The following is a 24298-nucleotide window of genomic DNA, read 5'->3' on the forward strand; positions in this document are numbered from 1 at the left end:
ACTGTCAGTCTTTCTGATTGCCAACACTCTGAAGGCCATCATTGGGGCAAACTACAAAGCGAAAAAACTAGGATCTGGTGACCTGCTAATAGAGGTATCAGACAAAAGTCAATCTGACAACCTTCTCATAACAAAAACGTTTGCTCACCTTGACGTTCAGGTATCACCCCACCGCAGTCTTAGCTGCCAGGGAGTTGTCTCTGAGCGTGACCTCCTAAACGAAACAGAATCAGAACTCCTTGAGGGCCTACAGAACCAAGGTGTAACAGCAGTACGAAGAATAACAATCAGGCGAAAGAACGAAGAAATAAAAACGAAACATATTGTTCTCACCTTCAACCGGAGCACACTTCCTGAATTTGTCAATGTGGAATTTATCCGATGCAAAGTTAGCCCGTACATACCAAGCCCCCGCAGGTGCTTCAAGTGTGAGCGGTACGGGCATGGTAGCCAGACATGTCGAGGACGCCTTACCTGTGCAAAATGCAGCGCGCATGACCATGCAACCGATAAATGCAGTGCAACTGACTACAAATGTGTGAACTGTGAGGGCACCCACCCTGCATACTCACGGTCCTGTGCAGCCTTTCAGGCCGAAAAAGAAGTAATCAATATACAGATAACTGAGAAGATAACATACGGAGAGGCCCGAAAAAAGCACAGAATGCTTTCCTCCGCTCCCTATGCTAACGCAGCCCGTAGAGGGGCCAGGCCGCGTCTAGTAACGGTGGGCACGCAGTGCAATGCTGCTGACGTGCTCCCACCACGGCTCCTCACTAAGCAGCCACCGGCTGCACCAATCTTTGCAATCCCGGAGGTCACTTTCTCCCAGACCTCCGGGACAGCAAAGACATCTTGTTCTGTATATGTTGATGGCGTCCAGATAAGCTTCAAATCTTGCCACTTGGCCGTCTGTAGAGACAAATTCATCTACGTCTAAAGAAATTGTCCAGGTGGGCTGATGACAATGGGTTTGAATTTAACTCTGAAAAGAGTGTCTGTGTACTTTTCTCTAAACAGCGTGGCATCAGGCCTGACCCCTACATTACACTGAACGGTCAGAGCCTTGCCTTTAAAAAGGAAGATGCATTTCTTGGCGTAGTTGTTGACGAAAACCTTTCCTTCATTCCCCACACAAAACAGTTGCGACTGAAGTGTCTCAAAGCGATGAATTTGCTAAAAATTCTCTCTCACCGGTCATGGGGCACAGACCGCGACTGCCTTCTGAACCTTCTGAATAGTGTAGTTCTATCACGCATTGACTATTGCTCGATGGTTTATGGGTCAGCATCATCCTCTGCGCTAAAATTGCTCGATCCCGTGCACCACCTCGGCCTTCGCCTCGCTACAGGCGCTTTCCGAACTAGCCCAATTGCTAGCCTCTATGTCGAGGCGAACCGATGGTCACTGCAACGAAGGAGACAATTTACTTCTCTAACTTATGCTATGAAGGTACTATGCCAACTGGACCATCCATGTCGTCGGCTCCTGCTTGACAAAACTGGCACAGCACTTTTCTCAAAAAAACCATCTCTAACACCACCATATCCAATCAGAGTTGCCACGCATATTGAATATCTGAATGTTTCGGTTACCAGTCTTCATACAACTTCCATAAAAGACCTAATTGCTCCTTGGGAAATGCACGGTGTTAATTGCGACCTGTCGTTTCTTGAAGTGGGCAAACATGCATCCCCTATTGCCATACAGCAGCATTTCATGTCACTTCAGGAGAAGTACACTAGTGATGAATATTACACTGATGCTTCGAAGTCTGCTCAAGTCTCCTGTGCAGCACATGGACCACAGTTTTCACAGTCAAAAACCCTGAACAGAAATACTAGTATATTTACCGCTGAATGCAATGGTATCCTTTTAGCTGTGAGACACATTATAGAAAATAAAATACAGACGTCGATCATCTACACAGACTCCCTCAGTGTTTTAAAGTCCCTATCCTTTTGGAAATGGCAAAATAAGAACCCAGTACTGAACTCTCTTTATAACAGCCTTATGTTTGCCCATGAACAAGAAATTAAAATTACACTGTGTTGGGTGCCAGGCCACCGCTGTATACCTGGTAATGAGGCAGCTGATAGGCTAGCTGCTTCAGCTGCCCTTCGAAATGACACAGACATTGATAAGATAACTTATCATGACCTCAAACCACACATAAAAATTATGATTCGACAACAATGGCAAGAGGAATGGGACGCAGCATCAGAAAATAAACTACACACAATAAAGGCAAAAATAGGCAGGTACACCACAGAAAAACAACACAGATTTAAAGAAGTAGCCCTGTGCAGGCTGAGAATTGGCCACACATACATAACCCATACATATCTTTTAACCAACTCTCCTGCACCACACTGCTCGAGATGTGGTGATCGACTCACTGTCATACATGTTTTAATCATATGTGCACAACTGGAACCAGAAAGAAGACGTCATTTTCCCTCCTTGTTCACTCATCAAATACCTGCACACCCATCCATTTTTATTGGTGACAACCCAATGTTTCCTTTAAAACAGGTGTTTAAATTTTTATCACAAGTAGGCTTTTTACATGAAATTTTTTATCGACGTGGGTCTCAGCCCGCTCCTCCTTGAGAGGACGGATGAGATATTTTAATACATCTACTTATACATTGCGCATCCATTATATATCACAAATGAATTTTAGGCCCTATACACCATTGTTTTTAGCGATATTACAGAGCGAATACATTTTTAGGCCCTATACACCAGTTTTTTATCCCTTCATGAAAAATCACAACTATTCCATCATATAAACTTGAGTGCACCATTAACCTTGAGTTTGGCGCTCTTTGGCCTGAGTCGCCCTTGCGCCATTAAAATCCATCATCATCATCAACATTGTTTATCTGTCTTTTTCGATCTCGAAAAAGCATATGATACCACTTGGCGCTATGGTATCATCCGCGACCTCTTCTCTCTTGGCATCACAGGGAACATGTTGAATACAATACGAAGTTACTTGTCTGAACGGACATTCAAAGTTCGTGTTGGCAATGCATATTCAAAGCAGTACATACAGGAAAATGGTGTCCCTCAAGGTGGTGTTCTCAGTTGCACACTTTTCATAGTCAAAATGAACTCTTTAAAAAGCGTGCTGCCAAAAACTATTTTCTGTTCTGTATATGTTGATGACGTCCAGATAAGCTTTAAATCTTGCAACCTGGCCATCTGTGAACGACAGATTCAGCTAGGTGTAAACAAATTGTCCAGGTGGGCTGATGACAATGGGTTTAAATTTAACTCTGAAAAGAGTGTTTGTGTACTTTTCTCTAAGCAGCGTGGCATCAGGCCTGACCCCAACATAACATTAAATGGTCAGAGCCTAGCCCTTAAAAAGGAACACAAATTTCTTGGCGTAGTTGTTGACGAAAAACTTTCTTTCATTGCCCACATAAAACAGTTGCGACTGAAGTGTCTCAAAGCAATGAATCTGCTAAAAATTCTCTCTCACCGGTCATGGGGCACAGACCGCGACTGCCTTCTGAGCCTTCTGAATAGTGTAGTTCTATCACGCATTGACTATTGCTCCATGGTCTATGGGTCAGCATCATCCTCTGCACTAAAATTGCTCGATCCCGTGCACCACCTCGGACTTCGCCTCGCCACGGGCGCTTTTCGAACTAGCCTAATTGCTAGCCTTTATGTCGAGGCGAACCGATGGTCACTGCAACGAAGGAGACAATTTACTTCTCTAACTTATGCTATGAAGGTACTGTGCCAACTGGATCATCCATGTCGGCGGCTCCTGCTTGATAAAACTGGCATAGCTCTTTTCTCAAGAAAACCATCCCTAACACCACCATACCCAATCAGAGTTGCCACGCATATTGAACATCTGGACGTTCCGGTTACCAGTCTTCATACAACTTCCATAAAAGACCTAATTGCCCCTTGGGAAATGCACGGTGTTAATTGTGACCTGTCGTTTCTTGAAGTGGGGAAGCACGCATCCCCCATTGCCATACAGCAGCACTTCATGTCACTTCAGGCGAAGTACACTTGTGATGAATACTACAGTGATGCTTCAAAGTCTGCTCAAGTGTCCTGTGCAGCACATGGACCGCAATTTTCACTTTCAAAAACACTGAACAGCCATACAAGTATATTTACCGCTGAATGCCATGGAATCCTGCTAGCTGTGAGACACATTATAGAAAATAAAATACAGACATCGATCATCTATACAGACTCCCTCAGTGTTGTAACGTCCCTATCCTTTTGGAAGTGGCATAATAAGAACCCAGTCCTGAATTCTCTCTATAACACTCTTATCTCTGCCAACAAACTAGAACTCAAAATTACACTGTGTTGGGTGCCAGGCCACCGCTGTATTCCAGGTAACGAGGCAGCTGATAGGCTTGCTGCATCAGCTGCCCTTCGAAACACTGCAGACATTGACAACATATCATATCAGGACCTCAAGCCACACATCAAAAACATGATTCAACAACAATGGCAAGAGGAATGGGACACAGCAACTGAGAATAAACTACACACAATAAAACCAACAATAGGCAGGTACACTACAGAAAAACGAAACAGATTCAAAGAAATAGCTCTGTGCAGACTGAGGATAGGTCACACATATACAACACATTCCTACCTTTTAACAAACTCTCCTGCACCACATTGCCCGAGATGCGGAGACCGACTAACAGTGATCCACGTTTTAATTGAATGTCCGAGACTTCAACAGCAAAGGAGACAACATTTTCCCGAATTACACAAGCAACACATACCCACACATCCGTCCATCTTTCTTGGTGATGATCCAATGTTTTCTTTAGATAGAGTTTTTAAATATTTATTTAAAGTAGGCTTTTTATATGGAATTATTCATCAACGTGGGCGTAAGCCCGTTTCTTTTACTTAGATAGCTTTTTTTTTCCTTTTACTCGGACCACTATACATCGAAATTCAGTGTTTTAGGCCCTATACACCACTGTTTTTAGACTATACACTCCGAAATAACTTTTAGGCCCTATACGCCACCGTTTTTAAGTTAAACACCACCATCATAAACACCACACATCGGACATTTTATTAACTTCAGTTGATACTTCACCATGTGTTTGGCGCTCTTTGGCCTAAGATGCCCTTGCGCTAAAAAAAACCAGATCATCATCATCATCATCAACTTCGTTTTCGTCGATATGTGTGTATCGTAGCCATAGAAGTCCGGACCAGGCGTAGAATCAAAGCGCCGAGTACTGCTAGTCTCACCGCATGCATATGCCGCCTTTAGTTAACACAGAACTTCATTACCGCGTCCAATCGTGTACCATCGGCCCATAAACACGTTGAATATGACATCCGTCGGCATATCCACGCACTCCTTCTTCACCACGTCCTACAGTTCCATTCCGGACCCCTGGAAGTCCCCTACGTCCCGTTGGTTGGTTACATAGGTGTACAAGAAAGCCTCTTAGAAGGAACAAACAGTGTATCACGACCTGACTGAGCACTGAGCTGCGGGAAAAGAGCCCACGTGTGAAATGCTTTTTCATTACTTCCTGAAATTTAGAATGTGGCTTATTGTCGGCTCATCACCGCATGCTTCACAATAGATGTTTCGTGTTTCAGAAGTATGAAGTGTGTGAGGTGCGTATGCCCAATGTGGAGGTGACCCACGATTACTTCAAAAAATCACTCTTCATGTAGTTTGTTGCTCTTTTCATTACCCCATGACCCTGCCATCCAGATTTTATTTCTCTGTATGCAATCTTTATAAGGCATATGAATGTGTCACTTTGGGTTTAATGCTGCATAAGCAGGTCAGGCTACCAGTGTTCGTGTGAGAGGAATTGAGTGTTGTAAAATGGCTGTGCCTTCACACTGTTCCTTTACCTTGAAAATTACACTTAAAGGCTACACTCATTGAAGCTCCATCAAAAAATGAGTTGACAGAAAAATACCAAAACGCTGGTGAGGATCCTGCATTGTCTCACCAAAATTTTGTCCATATGTATATTGCATAGATTTATGAAAAACTAGTCTCAGCATGTGTTATATATCATTGTAGTTCACATTTTGTCAGCACGAAGATGCCAAACATGGCATAAAATCACTTTTTTGAAAATGTTCTACATATGAACCCCAACATGGCTTAGGACCCATAATAAGTTAATATGTATGCCCTGCTCTTACGTTCTGCGTTGCAGATCTTGAAGTTAAATCAAGCGTGATTGATGTAGCTCGATGTCGTGGATTCAGAGCAACAAAACCATGCCAGGCGACGTCGATAACGGGGAAGAACATTTTTTTGCCTTGCGATACCCGTTTTCTCTGCCCACTTTGATACTTCCATTTTTCTGCAGCAGCCACATGAGTTGTTGACAAAGCACCCCAAACACGTGGACATGTGCGCACGTGTAGTCGCGTTGGTTCTGCTGTATTTGGAATACTGCCAGCCCACATGTACGCCTTGGCTTGTGAAGCATTTCCCCATCATTTGGAACATCTCTCAATGAGATTATGCAAATTCAAGGACAAAGTGGGGAGGAAAATGACATCACAGCCCTACTGAAAAACATGCAATGTGGGAGAAAATAGCTGAGCAAATAACCTAGCTCCCCAGCCTATGCTTTGATCTGATGCCAGCTTCGAGTCGAGGTCAAGTCTGGTCTTGTGATCCTAAGTGACAATGTACTTGTTTGCGTTTAAACACTAAATAAATAAATACCCTTCATCTATCATCACTGTGAAGCAAGGTAAGTCGTCTGATGCTCGCTGCTTGATGCTTTACTGAGGTACCTACGATATGTTCTTACATCAAAATGTCTACTTTACAGGTTGCTTCTAGTAATGGCTGCAATTAACCCGCTGCTTCTTTCTTTTCTCTCTGGTCATCCGTGCTATTTAGCGGTGTTTCTTGAGAAGGGCGTTAGCAATGCGTTGCCGTTGATGCTGCAGTTAGGGCTGAAGCAAATTTAGGCTCCTTTAAAATTGTGTCACTGCAAGAAAATTGCAGAAAAATTTTCCCGACTGAATAGGTTTCTTAGTTGCGCTTGAATGTCACAGAGAAGACCTCCTGCTCAGTCCATGATTTTGCAAACGTGTGATTTTCGAACACCGAAGAGCAATGGCTCTGTTCTGATGTGTTTCTCATGTCTGATGTTTCAGACGGCCTGCGCTGGCGAGGAGGGACTTCTGTGCCTGTGACCAAGACGTCGCCTTTCAGCAGCATCTGGTCTTGTTTCCGCGCGAATTTAATGTTGCACCTAATATGTGGTTAGCGCAATATTTATGCAAGCTGTCGGTCTAAGTATCCTTTCTTCCAAAATGCCACAAGATCTCGATCGCACGCCCCTCACGGATCCTGATCTCTCCTCAGATTAGTTTTTCATGTGTGTTTTAATACGACAAATCCGTAGTAAACGTGCGTGCGAGGCATGTACATAAATATCGAGGATACTTGTAAGTACATCTCATGTACAGTCCAAATCCGACGATGTACACTTGTTTATAATCGCTATGATCTCACATTCTCAATGCTTTCGTAGTCAGGATTTATATATATATATATATATATATATATATATATATACACACACTGTTATTACAAAACTGTGTTGCTCAACTTCGCGGTGTTCGCCGAAATTTCTGGTCTTCCACGAGAGGTTTTATATTGTGCCCGCAGGGGCTAAGAGATGTGGCTAAGAAATATCTGGGATCGACTTAATTGTCCACCATGAAAAAGCCCTAAATGATAAATGGGCAAATTTTGTTTTTCCCCATTCTTTAGAACTGGATGGCATTTTTAGCTCATATTAAACGGCACTCCAACGTGGTATCCAACTGCCTCGTCGCCAGGTTTTCCTGTTGGCCGGCGCGCGACCGCGCCACAGGAGACCCTTTATTCAAGCGTGCAGCAGTTTATATTCAAAATCTTAGCGCCATGAGGGTTGTTGCAATTTTCAATATCAATGTCGTCGCAGACCCATGATACGCAGCAATATGAAATGGCGATCGTGGAAAACATCCAGCCCACAATTTTTGATCAGCCAGAGCAGTCCCACGATGAGTGCGCATCCGCATTTTTGTCATCTTTCGTGTGCTGCCGCACCTAGTTGCATTTGTAAAAGAAACTGGCCCAGTATGAAAGGCGATGCGGTGTAAATCGTCCTTACGCGATGTGAAGCGCCCCAGCTGTCGTGCGAACTTGACCGTGCGTTATGTAGCGACTATGTCTGCTACACGAAATATATTATACTTCAGCGTCCCTCTTAGAAATCACTTCGTGTGCACCATCGCCACAAAATTGGATCCTCAACACGTAGCACAAGTGCTTTTACAGTCCATTCCTCCCGCATTCAATTACATTGAACCACCTTTCTGCGCTGCTTGTATCTATAATCGATATAAAGCAGCTGAAAATGCTCTTACTGAACATTATAGGACTTTTTGCTTCAGAGTTGCGATCAGTTTGGCCTTGATAAACATATAATGCAGGCACATCATGTCTATCAAGAAAAGAGCAGTGAGTACTGAGCTGGTACCGCAAGTAAAGGTCCGGAGAACCATAATGAGGACTGTGCTAGTGCAATTCAAGAACAAGGGATGAACAGTGAGGACTGTTTATCCTAGTGACCTGATGTTATGGTTAGTTTGATTTTTGGTGTCGCATTGCAGAATATCTAGTAGTAGGACAACATACCTGACAAAAGTGCTCAACTGTTGACATTCTTAATAATCTAAAAGAGTAGGGGAATGGCTTGATGTAGCAAGGAAGAAGCTGGCTCCCAACCATGGACTGGCATTCGCAGGCTTTCCGTGGACTGAAAACTTGTATCTCATTTTAATAGGCCTGGGTGGCACTGACACTCGCAATGACACTGACAACCATATAGGGGTGTGTGTGTTATGGCTCAGTTTCTATATATATATTCTTTATTGTTTTTTTCTAAATCTGTTGAGAGAGATTAAATCCGGTGTCATGGCTAAACACGTTCAGAATGTCTGTTATTTCAACTGTGTTTGCCGTAGTCAGTACGGATGCTTGGTACAACTTTTAGTATCTTGCGGAAGGGGTATCCCGTTGTTGCACTATCATTGGCAAATTTGCCAGTTTAGGTGGCTAATTTAATTGCAGCCATAAAATCCTTCCAATGCTCTCAAAGCTCTTTTTTGGTCCAGTTTTTCAATATTACAGCTTGTCGTTCCCCAGATAAAAAAAAATACGATAGCTTATAAAAAGGTCTGTTTTCTTTTTATGTCACAGCGCGTTATTCTTGTCACACGTTGGTGTGTCCGTATGGAACCTGCGTAAGAGGCATGAATGATAACTTGTAACTACATGTTATGCATAGTGCAAGACCGGCGATATTCGAGTCATCTGAGGCCACACAACTGTGGTTTACAAAAAATAAAAATAAAAAAAAAAACGTTTATTTACTACCAAGCCAAGAGAAACTGATTTGACCCACTAACATTGTTAGATGAGCTGGTTCGTACCGCTGCAGCAAGATAGCACCGCAGCAATAAAACCGATCCGAAACGCTGTTTCTTGCTGGTGCCGTTATTCGCATTCTGTTTCTGTTGCCTCTTGTTCACATTCTGCTGCAGCTGCCACTTGGTCATCTCCAGCTGCACTTATCCGTCTCTGATCGCTGGGTTCGTGCCGCCAAAGACAAAGAGCCGGTCACCCACCATGCAACAACACTGGCGCCTACTGGCCATGGGCCAGTCGCCCCGCAGGGGTGGTGCAGTGCTAAGACGCCCGACCACTGTGCCGGAGTTCCCGGGATCGAATCCCGACCTCGGCGGCTGCGTTTCGATGGAGGCGAAACGAAGTGGCGTCCGTGTGCTGTGCGATGTCAGCGCACGTTAAAGATCCCCAGGTGGTCGAAATTTCTCCGCAGACCTCCACTACGGCTCCTTTTTCTCTCCACTTTCACTTCCACCTTCCTCCCTTCCCCTATGGCCTGGTTGAGGTGTCCACAGAGCAAGTGTGACAGATACTGCGCCTTTTCCTTCCTGTGAACCACTACGGCCCCCCTTAGCCCTCCACTACGGCCCCCCTTTCACTCCCACCTTCATCCCTTCCTTTACGGCGCGGTTCAGGTGTCCACAAGCAAGTGTGACAGTTACTGCGCCTTTCCCTTCCTATGAACCAACCAAGCCATGGGCCAGTCTTCACCAGGCTCCACTCTGAGGTGTGGGGGTTGTCTACACCACGGTGTTAGAAGTACTTTAGGTGATACGACGACGCCTCCGGAGGCGGCAAACATTTGTACCAACTTCCGTCGTCCGCCCCGAGATGGCGCTAGCGTGAGTAGGGCCGCCCGTGCCGGTCGTCTAGCCTGTTTCTCGTCCTGCCCTATGGGTGATCATGTGAACTCTGACGCTGCATTTACTCGCCTTAAGCGGATACCATTAATGTTACATGGCACTGTTGGCGCGAAACACCTTAGTGTGCATGCCAATCAAATATAAGCGGTTTTGAGCGCGAAATCGCCGTTGATCGCGATATACCGAACTGCTGACGCAATGGTTAGGTGCTGTGGGGCGGCGCAGCGCTATTTAATATAATCTATGTTCACCATTTTAATATTTATTTTTCTCATACCTAATGCCACCCACTCGGTTCATGAGGCTAGGCAATATATATATCTATACTTTTAATATCAAGCTAGTACTTGTGTGAAGCTACAGACAAGCTGCAGATGCGATTCTGCAGCGCAGAGGAAATGAGGCAAGTAAATTGGCAGAGTCTGGGATACACATGATTTATTTTGACAAACGCCAGTGAAGCAGGGAAATAATGAGCAATGATAGCACTTGTTAAATAGGGACAAATACAGTAGTGACGATATTGTTAACAAAATATTTACAGCAACAGTAGAAAAAAAATACACGACACATTGCAAAGCTGTACCTACTGTACAAGTAATACATATCTTTAACCACACCTCACCAAAAAATGTGAATCTTTCGCTAAGATTTGCATGCAGGGTCATCATAATATAAGGATGATCAAGCAGGCCGAATGACATGTAACAGAAGGCAGAAGATTTTTTTTTTTTTTTTTTTTTTTTTTGCAGTGAACACTTAGCTTTGTTTGAGACGTGAAAATACGCATGTTTTGCTTTTCAATAAAATATTTTGATCCAAATGAGGGTTGTGAGGAGTCTGTACTGTGAGTGGAAAAGCCGGACAGCCCAGCAACTTAAACGTTGACTGCAGGCGCTCAGCGCGCGTTAAGAAATTTTTCTTTCTCGGTTTTTAATAAATAGTTCGTATCGAACATCTCATGACCTTTTAGTTGCGTGCTGGCTGGTTTCCTAATAATAATACTTGGAGCATTCATCTTACGTTCAATTTTGATGAGGTTATCATCTCATGGGAGCCAATTACATTCAATAGAAAGTCGGACTACTGCTTATGCCAGCTTTGACAGTTTTCGAAGGTTCTGGCTTTTGTTCGGCTCATTTTTCTTGAGCTGTTTGCAGTATTGGCGCATTCGCAATCCTACGTAATAGTGCAACACTTGTGCCATTATATCTCTTTTGTGTTCCGCACATGGAAAAGATAGAGTGAAGTTTTCTAGCGCATAGTCTATGGCTATGTCGTACACTTGTTTATCGTCAGCGTGCTTCTGGAATATTTCTTCTGTCTGCTTCATGAAGTAGAAGAGCGCAGAGTGAGGATGTTTAAGCCCTCCACGTGTTTTGCATAAAACGAGAGCTGCTTCAGGCTTTCTTGCCACATCATCTGTGGCTACTAACCCTAGTCTACACTTTGAACAACTAGTGGTTTTCAGTAGCTTCCTCGTCAGAAAGCCTGTCACATAGTAAATAATGCAGTCTGTCACACTGCTTTCCACGGAGACATTCTCAAACACAGCCTCGCATTCAATTTCGCTCTCCACATAGCTATCAAGTCTTGCCTTAAGCTCTTCCAATCGAGACTTACTGGGCGCATCTTCCAAAAATGCGGCTGTCAGATCAGACAGACTCAGCAGACGTGGTTCTTCTTTAGCCTCCAACTGGCAATTCCCGTACTTAGGAGGTCTCATGAGACTGTAAATAGACAGCATATTGTAAAGCTGCAGAAAATTTGGCAGGCAGGGGTGTTCATTTTGGCCACCTGCATGACGGATTACGCCAAAAAATTTTTCCAGGGCATCCTGATTAAATTTTGCGGTCAAGACGTACTTGAAGTTACATGTTTCCAGGAGGTGTGCAGAAAGCTGGATTGTTGAAAGAATTGTCACTCGCAGCCCTTCAGCAGTTGAGTCCGATAAAAAGCTACGGGGATCAATTTTTCCAGCCTTGACGTCTTTCTGCCACTCATTTAGCCACTGTAAAGAAGACTCCAGCACCTTAAAATCCTGACCACCCAACCTCAGGCCTTAGTTTGCATGTCTGCGATTTAGTGCGTCAAACAAATTATTCATTCTGATTGTGAATTCAACTGTACTTTCTACGTTTCTGAGTCCCTCGATCTCTCGCTTGGAATAAAACTGCAAGCCGTTCGCCCCCGCAGGGGGCACCTGTTAAAGCAGGTGTTTGTGTGTTTTGTGCGACACCACGGACCCCGAGCACCCACGCTTAGCCGTGCGTGGCATCGTCGTGTCTGGGGAAAAGGGGATCCTGGTGGTTGAGCCGATGCCGAGTGTTTGGACCTTTGAGGCCCCTCGGCGGAGGCAACACACCACTTTGGCCCACGCTTCCCATAGACGGCACCTCCAGGCTGACCCACCTGGGGGAAATCGGCAGTCGCCTTTTCCTATCCTCCCCCTCCATCTTTCGCTTTCCTATCGTCTGTCCTAAAGCTCTCCTGTCCTCTACTCTCTTCTTAGTTTTTCCCTTACTTCCCGGCGGCGAGGGTTAACCTTGTGTGGAGTAACCACCCTGTGTTGCACCATATTAGGTTATAGTTAGGATGTACAGCTGGCGTGGGCAGGGTGCTTGCTCAAGCTCCTGTCTCGTCCCCTTGTTGGACTCCATGGTGGGTGGCTGGCATCATAACCGAACAAAAATTGAATTACATGGCCTCTTTTATTTCTAAAACTGATCGCCCTCCCAGTAAGAGAGGGCGCACCGATGTGACAAGCAAGTTCTTTACGAAACATGTCAACAGCTTTCCCCGCTTCCATGTCGTGCACTCAGAACATGCAGAAAAAACTGCCCGTCAGATCTCGCCATTCCTAGTGACAAAGACGCTCACAGGTGCCATAGGTCAGGGCTACAAAATTAAGAAACTACCAAATGGTGACCTCCTCCTAGAAGTGCTGTATAACCATCAGAGTGAAAAGCTAACAACCGTTACGTCGTTCGGGGACATCCCTGTCTCAATCAGCCCCCACAGGTCACTCAATACAGTTCGTGGAGTCATTTCAGATAATGATCTCAAATACGTGACTGAGGAGGAATTACTAGAAGGACTAAGAGACCAAAATGTAACCAATGTCTATCGAATCAAAATTAGGAGAGACAATAACGAGATTCAGACTAAACACATTGTGCTAACATTTGCACTGAGCACCCTTCCTGACGCAGTTGAAGTAGGCTACCAAAAACTCAAGCTCAGACCGTACATTCCCAACCCACGCCGCTGCTATAATTGCCAAAGATATGGCCACAGCTCCCAGAGCTGCCGAGGCCGCCTCACCTGCGCAAAATGTGCCTCCAACGAACATAGCACAGACAACTGTAACACCGAAGCAAACGTTTGCGTAAACTGTGAAGGCAATCATCCAGCCTACTCACGATCTTGCCCTACATGGAAAAAGGAAAAAGAGATTGTAACCTTGAAAGTCACGGAGAATATTACTTTCGGAGAGGCAAGAAAGCGGCTTTCGTTGGTGCAGAATCCAACTTACTCTGTGATGACGCAACAGGGCGCAGCGTCATCGCAGACCTCGGCATCTGCCCAGGTCACGTCTAGTGACAGTGGTGCAGGGCCATCCGCGCCCCCTGTGGATGTAGCTAGTGCTACTCCACTACCCCCAAAACAGGTCATGCCGACCCCCAGGTCAGCAGGCCTAAAGGCCTTGCCCCAAGGGGCGAGGTCAAAAACAAATGTATCCGTGCCTTCTGCACGAAGGTCCAGCACATCTGAAGATGTGATGGACACATCGCCCCCCTCGCCTCCGCAGCAGCGGCGGCAAAGCTCTCTTGAGCGCAAAAGAAGGGACAAAGTCCCAATAACGGGTCCAAAAGACCCAACAACATAGATTTCCAACCCTATCCCCAACTAATCCACCACCATGACATTTCTAGTTCACTGGAACTGTCGCGGGCTTTTACACAACTACACTGATATAACTGACATTTTAAATTCATTTTCTCCAGTTGCGTTGTGTCTCCAGGAGACCAATCTCGGACCACAGAACAAAAGCTTTCTTAAAAAATATCAAGTCTTCCGTTGTGACCGACAGAATTCAAGCAGGCTCTCCGGAGGCACTGCTATTGTGGTCCAAGGTGGCGTTGCGACACGAGGAATCAACCTTAAAACCTCAATTGAAGCTGTTGCAGTCACCGTGGTGCATTTTAAAACAATAACAATATGTTCTTTATACATCGAACCTCATTTCACTATCACACTTAATGATTTACAAGCAATCTTAATGCAACTACCGGAGCCATATATTTTAGTAGGGGATTTTAATGCTCATTCACCCTTTTGGGGAAGCGAAAAAACGGACGCCAGAGGTCGGATTTTAGAAGATTTTATTCTCAACAACAATGTTTGCCTCCTGAACACGGGCAAACACACTTACTGTTCTTCAAGCACTGGAAAAATGAGTTGCATTGATTTGTCCTTTTGTTCACCAAGTCTTTTCACTGATTTTAGATGGAATGTTATTGACAACCCTTATGGAAGCGATCATCTTCCCATCATTATCAGTCTAACATCGTCACCATTAATCACCTTTACTAAACCACGGCGTTGGAAACTGTATCTAGCCGACTGGGCACTCTTCCAAAAACATGCCGCTTTAGAAAAACTCTTTTCGGACAGCCTCGATGTCAACGAGCAAAATGAAAAGTTCACAGAATGTATCATTGCCGCTGCTCATTTAGCCATCCCCATGACTTCGGGAATAGTACGAAGGAATGGAAAGATATGGTATACAAAGGAATGTAGAGAGGCCAAAAAGAAGCAGAACAAAGCCTGGGGAATTTTTCGTCGATACCCTACACAGGAAAATCTAATTAAATATAAAAAGGCAAGGGCTAAGGCTCGAAATATTCGACGTGATGCTGAAAAAAGATCTTGGCAAGGTTATGTGTCTTCAATAAACAGTTCCGTCACAGCAAAGAAAATGTGGGAGCAAGTCCGCAAACTCGATGGCAAATTCTCTCCTTTTGCAGTTCCTTTCCTTACACCCCCTGATGCACAAACAAGTATACTCGAGCAGGCTGACCTATTGGGAGAACACTTCTCTCATGTTTCTAGTTCCCTACATTACACAGACTCCTTCTTAAAGTATAAAAACACGGCAGAAAAACAGAGACTTCCTACAAATGGTTATACCAACGAGCCCTACAATAACTTAATTACAGTTCAGGAACTCCATAGAGTATTAACTAATGGCAAGAAAACTGCACCAGGCCCCGATGAGATACACTATGAAATGCTAGCCCATCTGACCGAACCTGCAGTAGAAGCACTCCTGAAATTTTTTAACAAAATCTGGGTGTCAGGCAAAATGCCTGATGCTTGGAAGAAGGCTGTCATTGTACCATTCCTGAAGCCTGGAAAACTGCCAAACTCTCCTACTAGTTACAGGCCAATAGCCCTAACTAGTTGCCTTGCCAAATCATTCGAAAGCATAGTCAATACCAGGTTAATGTTCATTCTTGAAGCTCGTGAACTCCTTGATACCCACCAGTGCGGCTTCAGAAGAGCTTGTTCAACACTGGATCATCTAGTTCGGCTTGAAAACACAGTCCGAGAAGCCTTCATACATAAACAGCACTGTCTTGCAGTTTTCTTTGATATGGAAAAAGCGTACGACACCACCTGGCGATTTGGGATACTTCGCGATCTGGCAGATCTAGGAATCCGCGGCAGAATGTTGAACTGCTTAAAAGATTTTTTGTCCGACCGCTCGTTCCAAGTACGCCTCGGTTCTACACTCTCGAGGAACTTTACACAAGAGAACGGAGTACCGCAAGGATGCATATTAAGTACTACACTTTTCATTGTAAAAACGAATTCCATAGCCAAAGTAATCCCACAGTCTGTTATGTACTCACTTTATGTTGACGACCTACAAATCGCATGCACATCATTCAGCCTATCGACGTGTGAACGACAGATACAACTAGCATTAAAGAAACTGAGTAATTGGGCAGATAAAAATGGATTTAGGTTCTCGCCTCAGAAAACAGTTGCCGTTCTTTTCTCTCTGAGGAGAGGCCTGCAGCTCAATCCCACCCTGCACCTAAATGAAACCATACTCCCGATAAAGCAAGAACACAAATTTTTAGGACTAACGTTTGACAAGAAGCTCACATTCCTCCCACACATAAACAGCCTGAAAGTCAAAGCCTCTCGAGCTCTCAACATCCTTAAAGTACTCTCAAGGAGACACTGGGGCTCTGATAGGACATGTCTTCTCCATATCTATCGCTCAGTGGTACGCTCCTGTTTAGATTACGGGTGCGTGGTCTATGGGTCAGCAAGACCGTCATACCTTAAACGGCTGGACCCAGTGCATAACCTGGGTCTGCGTCTTTCGACCGGTGCATACAGGACATCGCCGGTGACAAGTCTGTATGTAGACCCCGCAGGGGGCACCTGTTAAAGCAGGTGTTTGTGTGTTTTGTGCGACACCACGGACCCCGAGCACCCACGCTTAGCCGTGCGTGGCATCGTCGTGTCTGGGGAAAAGGGGATCCTGGTGGTTGAGGCGATGCCGAGTGTTTGGACCTTTAAGGCCCCTCGGCGGAGGCAACACACCACTTTGGCCCACGCTTCCCATAGACGGCACCTCCGGGCTGACCCACCCGGGGGAAATCGGCAGTCGCCTTTTCCTGTCCTCCTCTCCATCTTTCACTTTCCTGTCATCTATCCTACAACTCTCCTGTCCTCTACTCTCTTCTTGGTTTTTTCCTTACTTCCCGGCGGCGAGGGTTAACCTTGTGTGGCTGACTACCCTGAGTTGAGCCATATTAGGTTATAGTTAAGGTAGACAGCTGGCGTGGGCAGGGCTTTTTTTAGGCACCTGTCCCGTCCCCTTGTTGGACTCCATGGTGGGTGGCTGGTACCATAACCGAACAATAAAATAAATTTTATGGCTTCTTCCCTTTCCGCAACTGATCGCCCTCCCGCCAAGAGAGGGCGCACCGATGTGACGAACAAGTTTTTCACTAAAAATGTAAACAGCTTCCCCCGCTTTCATGTCATTCACTCTGAACAAGCAGAAAAAACTGCCCGTCAAGTCTCACCGTTCCTTGTGACAAAGACTCTCACAGACACAATAGGTCCAGGCTACAAAGTCAAAAAGCTACCAAATGGTGACCTCCTCTTAGAAGTGCTGTACAACCACCAGTGCGAAAAGCTAGCAGCTGTTACATCATTCGGTGATGTCCCTGTCACAATCTCACCACACCGCTCACTCAATACAGTTCGTGGGGTCATTTCAGATAATGACCTCAAGTTTCTGACCGAAGAAGAATTGCTCGAAGGACTCAAGGACCAAAATGTCATCAACGTTTACCGAATCAAGATCAGGCGAGACAACAAAGAGATTCAAACTAAGCACATCGTCTTGACATTTGCGCTGAGCACCCTTCCAGACTCCGTTGAAGTAGGATACACAAAGCTGCAACTCAGACTGTACATACCTAACCCACGTCGCTGTTATAACTGCCAGAGATATGGCCACAGCTCCCAGAGCTGCCGAGGCCGACTCACCTGCGCAAAATGTGCTTCAAATGAACATGCCACTGACAACTGCCAAACTGAACCAAACCTTTGCGTAAACTGTTAGGGCAACCACCCAGCATACTCAAGATCCTGCCCAACATGGAAGAAAGAAAAAGAAATTGTAACCTTAAAAGTCACTGAGAACATTACATTCGGAGAGGCGAGAAAGCGGCTTTCATTGGTCCAAAGCCCAACTTACTCCGTTGTGACGCAACAGGGCGCAGCGTCACAGCGTGCTTCAGCACCCGCCCAGGTCACGGGTAGTGACCCTGGTGTGGAGCCATCCGCGCCCACGGTGGCTGCAGCTGGCGCTGCTCCACCACCCCCAAAGCAGGCTTCGCGACCTTCCAGGTCTGCGGGGCCCAAGGCCTCTTCTCACACGGGGAGGCCTACTTCAAGCGTTCCGGTGTGTTGTCCGCGGTCATCCAGCGTGTCTGAAGACGCGATGGACACGACAACACAGGGTAGTCCTGTGCCGTCAAGACGGCGGGACTCCTTAGAGCGTGCAAAAAAGGACAAGCCCCGAATCACGGGGCCAAAAACAACGTAGTCTCTATTTTACTCATATAGCTTAAGATGGCTTTTGTAATAAACTGGAATTGCAGGGGACTGCTTAATAACTTAAGCGACATAAAAGACATTTTAGCAACATATTCACCTGTGGCCTTATGTCTGCAGGAAACAAACCTGAGTCCTCTACATGTGAATATTCTTAAAAAATACAAAGTCTTCCGCCGTGATCGAGAGCAGGCATGCAGGCTCTCGGGCGGTGTTGCCATCATAGTTAAAAACAATATTGCAGCTCGTGAACATAGGCTCAAAACTCGGCTAGAAGCAGTAGCTGCCACACTTATCACGTATAAAACAATCACAATTTGCAGTATTTATATAGAGCCACACTTAAAAATAACACTCCATGATATCGAAGACCTTTTCAGCCAACTGCCAGATCCATGCGTAGTAGTTGGCGATTTTAACGCCCACTCTTCTTTCTGGGGCAGTGAAAAAACTGACACGAGGGGCCAAATTTTAGAAGACTTTATTCTGTGCAATAATATCTGCTTACTTAACACCGGAAAACCCACTTACTGCTCCCCGAGCTCCGGTAAAATGAGTTTTATTGATTTATCTTTCTGCTCATCATCGGTTCTTAGCGATTTTAAATGGGATGTCTTAGATAATCCGCATGGAAGTGATCACCTACCTACAACAATCAGTCTAACATCATCACCATCTATAATTCAAACCAAGATGTTGGAAGCTGCATTTAGCAGACTGGAAGCTTTTTAAAGAGAAAGCCGACTTGAGAAAACTATTTGCCGAAGATTTTAATGTCGACGAGTTAAATGAAAGATTTACCTCTTGTATTTTAGCCGCCGCACGCCAAGCCATCCCTCAATCATCTGGAGTTGTGAGACAGAACTGTAAAGTGTGGTGGACAAAAGACTGCAGGGAGGCAAAGAAAAAACAAAATAAGGCGTGGAGTATATTTCGCAGGTACCCCACACAAGAAAATCTCCTAATTTTCAAAAAGGCTAGAGCTAAAGCCCGCTATGTGCGTCGTACTGCTGAAAAAGCTTCATGGCAGCATTACATCTCTTCTATAAACAGTCATATAACATCCAAGGATATGTGGGCACAAGTAAATAAATTAAATGGCAAGTACTCCCCGTTTACAGTTCCTCTCCTTACAGACCCAAATACCCAGACAAGCATTCAAGAGCAAGCGGACATTTTAGGTGAACATTTTTTCATGGTATCTAGCTCATCACATTATTCAGAATCATTTTTAAAGTATAAAAGCCAAGCAGAAAGACAGAAATTACCTACTACTGGCAGCGTTCACGAATCATACAACAGTCCCCTTACACTACAAGAAATAAACACAGTTCTCTCTTCCGGCAAACGTACAGCACCAGGCCCAGATGAAATACACTATCAAATGCTAGCCCATCTTTCTGAATCCTCAGTTGAAGCACTCTTAAAATTTTTTAACAAGGTATGGATGTCAGGAGAAATGCCGCAGGCCTGGAAGAAAGCCATTATTGTTCCGTTACTGAAACATGGAAAGCCACCAACATCCCCAAGCAGTTATAGGCCCATAGCACTAACGAGTTGTATCGCTAAATCGTTTGAAAGTGTTCTAAATATCAGGCTCATGTTTACACTTGAATCTCGCAAACTTCTCGACACCCGCCAATGTGGATTTAGAAAAGGATGTTCGACAACTGATCATCTTGTGCGCTTGGAAAATACGGTACGAGAAGCATTTATACGCAGACAACACTGCCTTGCCGTATTTTTTGATTTAGAAAAAGCTTATGACACGACGTGGAGGTATGGAATCCTACGTGACCTGGGAGACCTTGGCATCCGCGGCAGAATGTTAAAATGCTTGAAAGAGTTTTTGTCCGACCGTTCTTTCCAAGTTCGTCTCGGTGCTACTCTGTCAAAACGTTTCACTCAGGAGAATGGTGTCCCTCAGGGGTGCATCTTGAGTACCACGCTGTTTATAGTAAAAATGAACTCCATAGTAAAAATAATCCCAACGACCATCATGCATTCAGTCTATGTCGATGACCTACAAATAGCATGTACATCCTCTAATGTATCAACGTGTGAGAGACAAATTCAATTAACAGTGAATAAACTAGCGACATGGGCAGATAGAAATGGTTTCAGGTTCTCTGCACAGAAATCAATAGCCGTTTTATTCTCACTTAGACGAGGTTTGCAAGTGGACCCTACAGTTTACCTCAATGACATTGCTCTCCCAGTAAAACACGAACATAATTTTCTAGGCATTACTTTCGACAGAAAGCTTACTTTCCTCCCCCACATAAACACCCTTAAAAAGAAAGCCTCCCAATCTTTAAATATACTCAAAGTGCTGTCACGTAAACGCTGGGGAGCCGACAGGACATGCCTTCTGCAGATTTATCGTTCAGTTGTACGTTCGAGCTTGGACTACGGTTGCATAGTCTACGGTTCCGCAAGACCCTCATACCTAAAACGACTAGACCCAGTCCACAACCTAGGTCTGCGTCTTTCGACCGGGGCATACAGGACGTCGCCTGTGCGAAGTCTGTATGTAGAAACGAACGAACCATCTCTTGAGGACAGAAGAACCATGCTAACTTGTTCATACATTCTTAAGATCCGTTCGCTACCAACACACCTCTGCTACCCCATAGTAACAAAGTGCCCGTCCAGAACCCTGTTCAACAACAAACCGCAAGCAGTCAGACCCCTCCTCCTCCGCTTCGAACAGATGTGCGAAGAAATAAAAATACTCGATACACTCCCCGACATTGCACAATGCCCTGATCCATTACCCCCTTGGTATAAATTTCCCTGTGTATGCGACCTTACTTTAACACAGTTTGACAAACAACAAACTCCACACGAACACATATTACAAGAATTCCTGACATTAGAGGAAAAATACAAAGACCACAATACATTTTATACCGACGGTTCTAAAACTACCTCATATGTTGGTAGTGGTGTCGTAGAAAACAATCGCCAGAAAACAGTTAGGTTGCCCAATTGTGCATCAGTGTTCACTGCAGAAAGTTATGCCATATCCATAGCTGTGGAAAAAATAATAAAATGCAATATTGAAAAGAGTATAATCTACACTGACTCCCTCAGCTTAATCACAGCATTACACTCTAAAAATGCAACAGAACCTGTAGTGGGAAAAATAATACATTGTATAACATCAACCGAAACACGAGGTTACAAAATTAAATTCTGCTGGGTACCTAGCCATGTCGGAATCGTAGGTAACGAGACAGCTGACGAATGTGCAGCAGCTGCCCGAAAAGCAAAAATAGAAAAAGTAAATGTACCACGCAAAGATGTTTTGAAATTCATACAAAAAAAGCTCAGGGAAAAATGGCAAGCCTCATGGAAAAATGAAATAAACAACAAACTACACGTCGTGAAACCAGTTGTCGAAGAATGGAAGTCATGCAGTCACCAGAAACGCTTCATGGAGGTAATATTATGTCGCCTTCGAATAGGACACACGCATCTTACTCATAGTTACATTCTCAAAAAAGAAGATGAACCCATATGTGAAGACTGTGGACATGGACTGACGATAAACCACATTTTAATTTCATGTAAAAAACTCGAAAAGCTACGGAAAAAGCATTTCACTCTATTTTACACCAAACAGATACCATTCCATCCATCACTTCTCCTAGGAGAGAATGCAATTGTAGACATTTCATGTGTTTTTAGTTTCTTAGAAGAAACATCCTTCCTGAACAAGCTATGATATCTTAACACTTCATTCCTTCTAAAAAAAAACCATAATATACCTTGTGCTTGGCGCATGATAGCCTGAGTTGCTTATGCGCCATAAAACACAACACAACAACAAGTCTGTATGTAGAAGCAAACGAACCGCCACTAAAATACAGGAGGGCAATGCTTACACTTTCATACGTTCTGAAAATCCGCTCGTTACCGAAACATATTTGTTACTCTATACTTACAAACTGCCCCTCAAGAACACTGTACATCAATAAACCTCGATCCATCAGACCTCTCATACTCCGTTTTGAAGAGCAGTGCCGGGAACTACACTTGTTGGATGCACTTCCTGATATTGCACGGAGACCTGACCCACTGCCACCTTGGTACAACTTCACTGCTGTGTGTGACTTCACATTAACTCAATTTCGCAAATCACAAACACCGCATGAACACATTATACAAGAGTTCTTGGCATTAAATGAGAAATACAGTGATCACAAGGCATTCTATACAGATGGTTCAAAGACAATATTTCATGTAGGCAGTGCAGTAATAGAAGACAAACAGGAAACAACAGTAAGGTTGCCACAGTGTGCCTCAATATTTACTGCCGAATGCTACGCCTTATCCCTAGCAATAGATCAAATAGTCAACAAAAACATCAAAAACAGTATCATCTATACAGACTCTCTGAGCGTACTCACATCACTACATCAAAAAAATGCTACAGAACCTTTAGTAGGGGACATAGTCCATCATGTAGTGATAGCAAAAACACAAGGACTTAATATCAAATTTTGCTGGGTGCCAAGCCACGTAGGAATCAGCGGTAATGAGAGGGCTGATGCATGTGCCGCGGCCGCCTCCATTGCTCAAGTACAGAAGGTGAAAATTCAACATAATGATGCCATAAAATTCATACAAAGAACACTGAGACAAAAGTGGCAGGCTGCATGGGATGGCGAAATTAATAACAAGCTACACCTAGTAAAGCCAGTTATAAAAGAATGGAAAACATGCAGCCATCAAGAACGTTTTATTGAAGTAATCTTATGCCGTCTTCGCATCGGACACACCCACTTGACTCATAACTTCATCCTAGCAAAGAAAGACAAACCCATTTGTGAACACTGCAGAGAGGTGGTCACCATAAACCACATCCTAATATCCTGTATAAAACTCGATCAACTTAGAAAAAAGCATTTCCCACAGTTCTATGACAACTACATTCCCCTACATCCTAGCTTACTATTAGGAGAAAATTCACTGGTTAAAACGTCTTCTCTCATTGATTTCTTAAAAGATGCCAACATCCTAAACCTACTCTAGTATATTAAAATAATCGCTCGTTTCCTTTCACCAAACAGATGCGCAAACCCCGAGTTTGGCGCATGATGGCCTTAGCTGCCTATGTGCCACAAAACACAACACAACACAACACAACGCAAGCCGTTCGCGACGCTCATACTAAATAGCTGAGTAGCCAGCTTTACTCTCATCTTTTCTGTGTTGGTTGGGTTCAAATGAGAAAATGACAGTTTTGGACATGCCCTGAGTCGGCCTTCAAATTTCGTGTCCTCTACATACAGCTTGTCATAATGCGACCACAGCACTCGGCTCCCATTTATGCAAAACATTTTGTATTGTAACAGGCGATTGCGTACACATTTGATGAGGTGTGGTGCGTCCGAAAAAACAAAAACATTGCGGTTGTCGCATGCAGGGTTCAAGAAGCTATTTTTGGCGCCGTCTAGAGCTCCTGTTACACCAAAATGTTTCCACATTGACCGATTGGTTGCAGCACCGTCACATACAATTGCATCAACAAGTGCACCAGCATCTTCAAGTAGAAGGATAGCCTTTATTATAAGTTGTGCCAATATGGTCCCTTTTGTTGGCCCACGGCTTGCGAAGACTGCGATAGGCTGGAAATAATTTTCCCCAAAAGAGCGAAACGCGAAGACTAGTCCATGGTCTGCCAATTGGTTAGGCGCTTGTACCTCGTCTCCAAAGTCTGCGTGGCCAGTGTAAGTCATTGTTCTTGCATTAACTTTCATTTCTTTGCGCACATGGATCTCATCAAAAATCAGAATTCCATGCCGCT

General features: G+C 44.5%; 1 protein-coding gene across 1 annotated transcript; it reads left to right on the top strand.

Annotated features, from left to right (window-relative positions):
• Window positions 1-12533: 12533 nt before the first annotated feature.
• On the top strand, window positions 12534-14247 carry LOC146182496 (uncharacterized). Its single transcript, XM_084577622.1, has one exon. The coding sequence runs from the start codon at window positions 13034-13036 to the stop codon at window positions 14219-14221; it is 1188 nt and encodes a 395-aa protein (XP_084433748.1). The 5' UTR covers window positions 12534-13033; the 3' UTR covers window positions 14222-14247.
• The last annotated feature ends 10051 nt before the right edge of the window (window positions 14248-24298 follow it).

Source organism: Amblyomma maculatum, chromosome 8 (assembly GCF_055883805.1).
Source record: "Amblyomma maculatum isolate TAMU_Amacu chromosome 8, ASM5588380v1, whole genome shotgun sequence".
NCBI lineage: Eukaryota > Metazoa > Arthropoda > Arachnida > Ixodida > Ixodidae > Amblyomma > Amblyomma maculatum.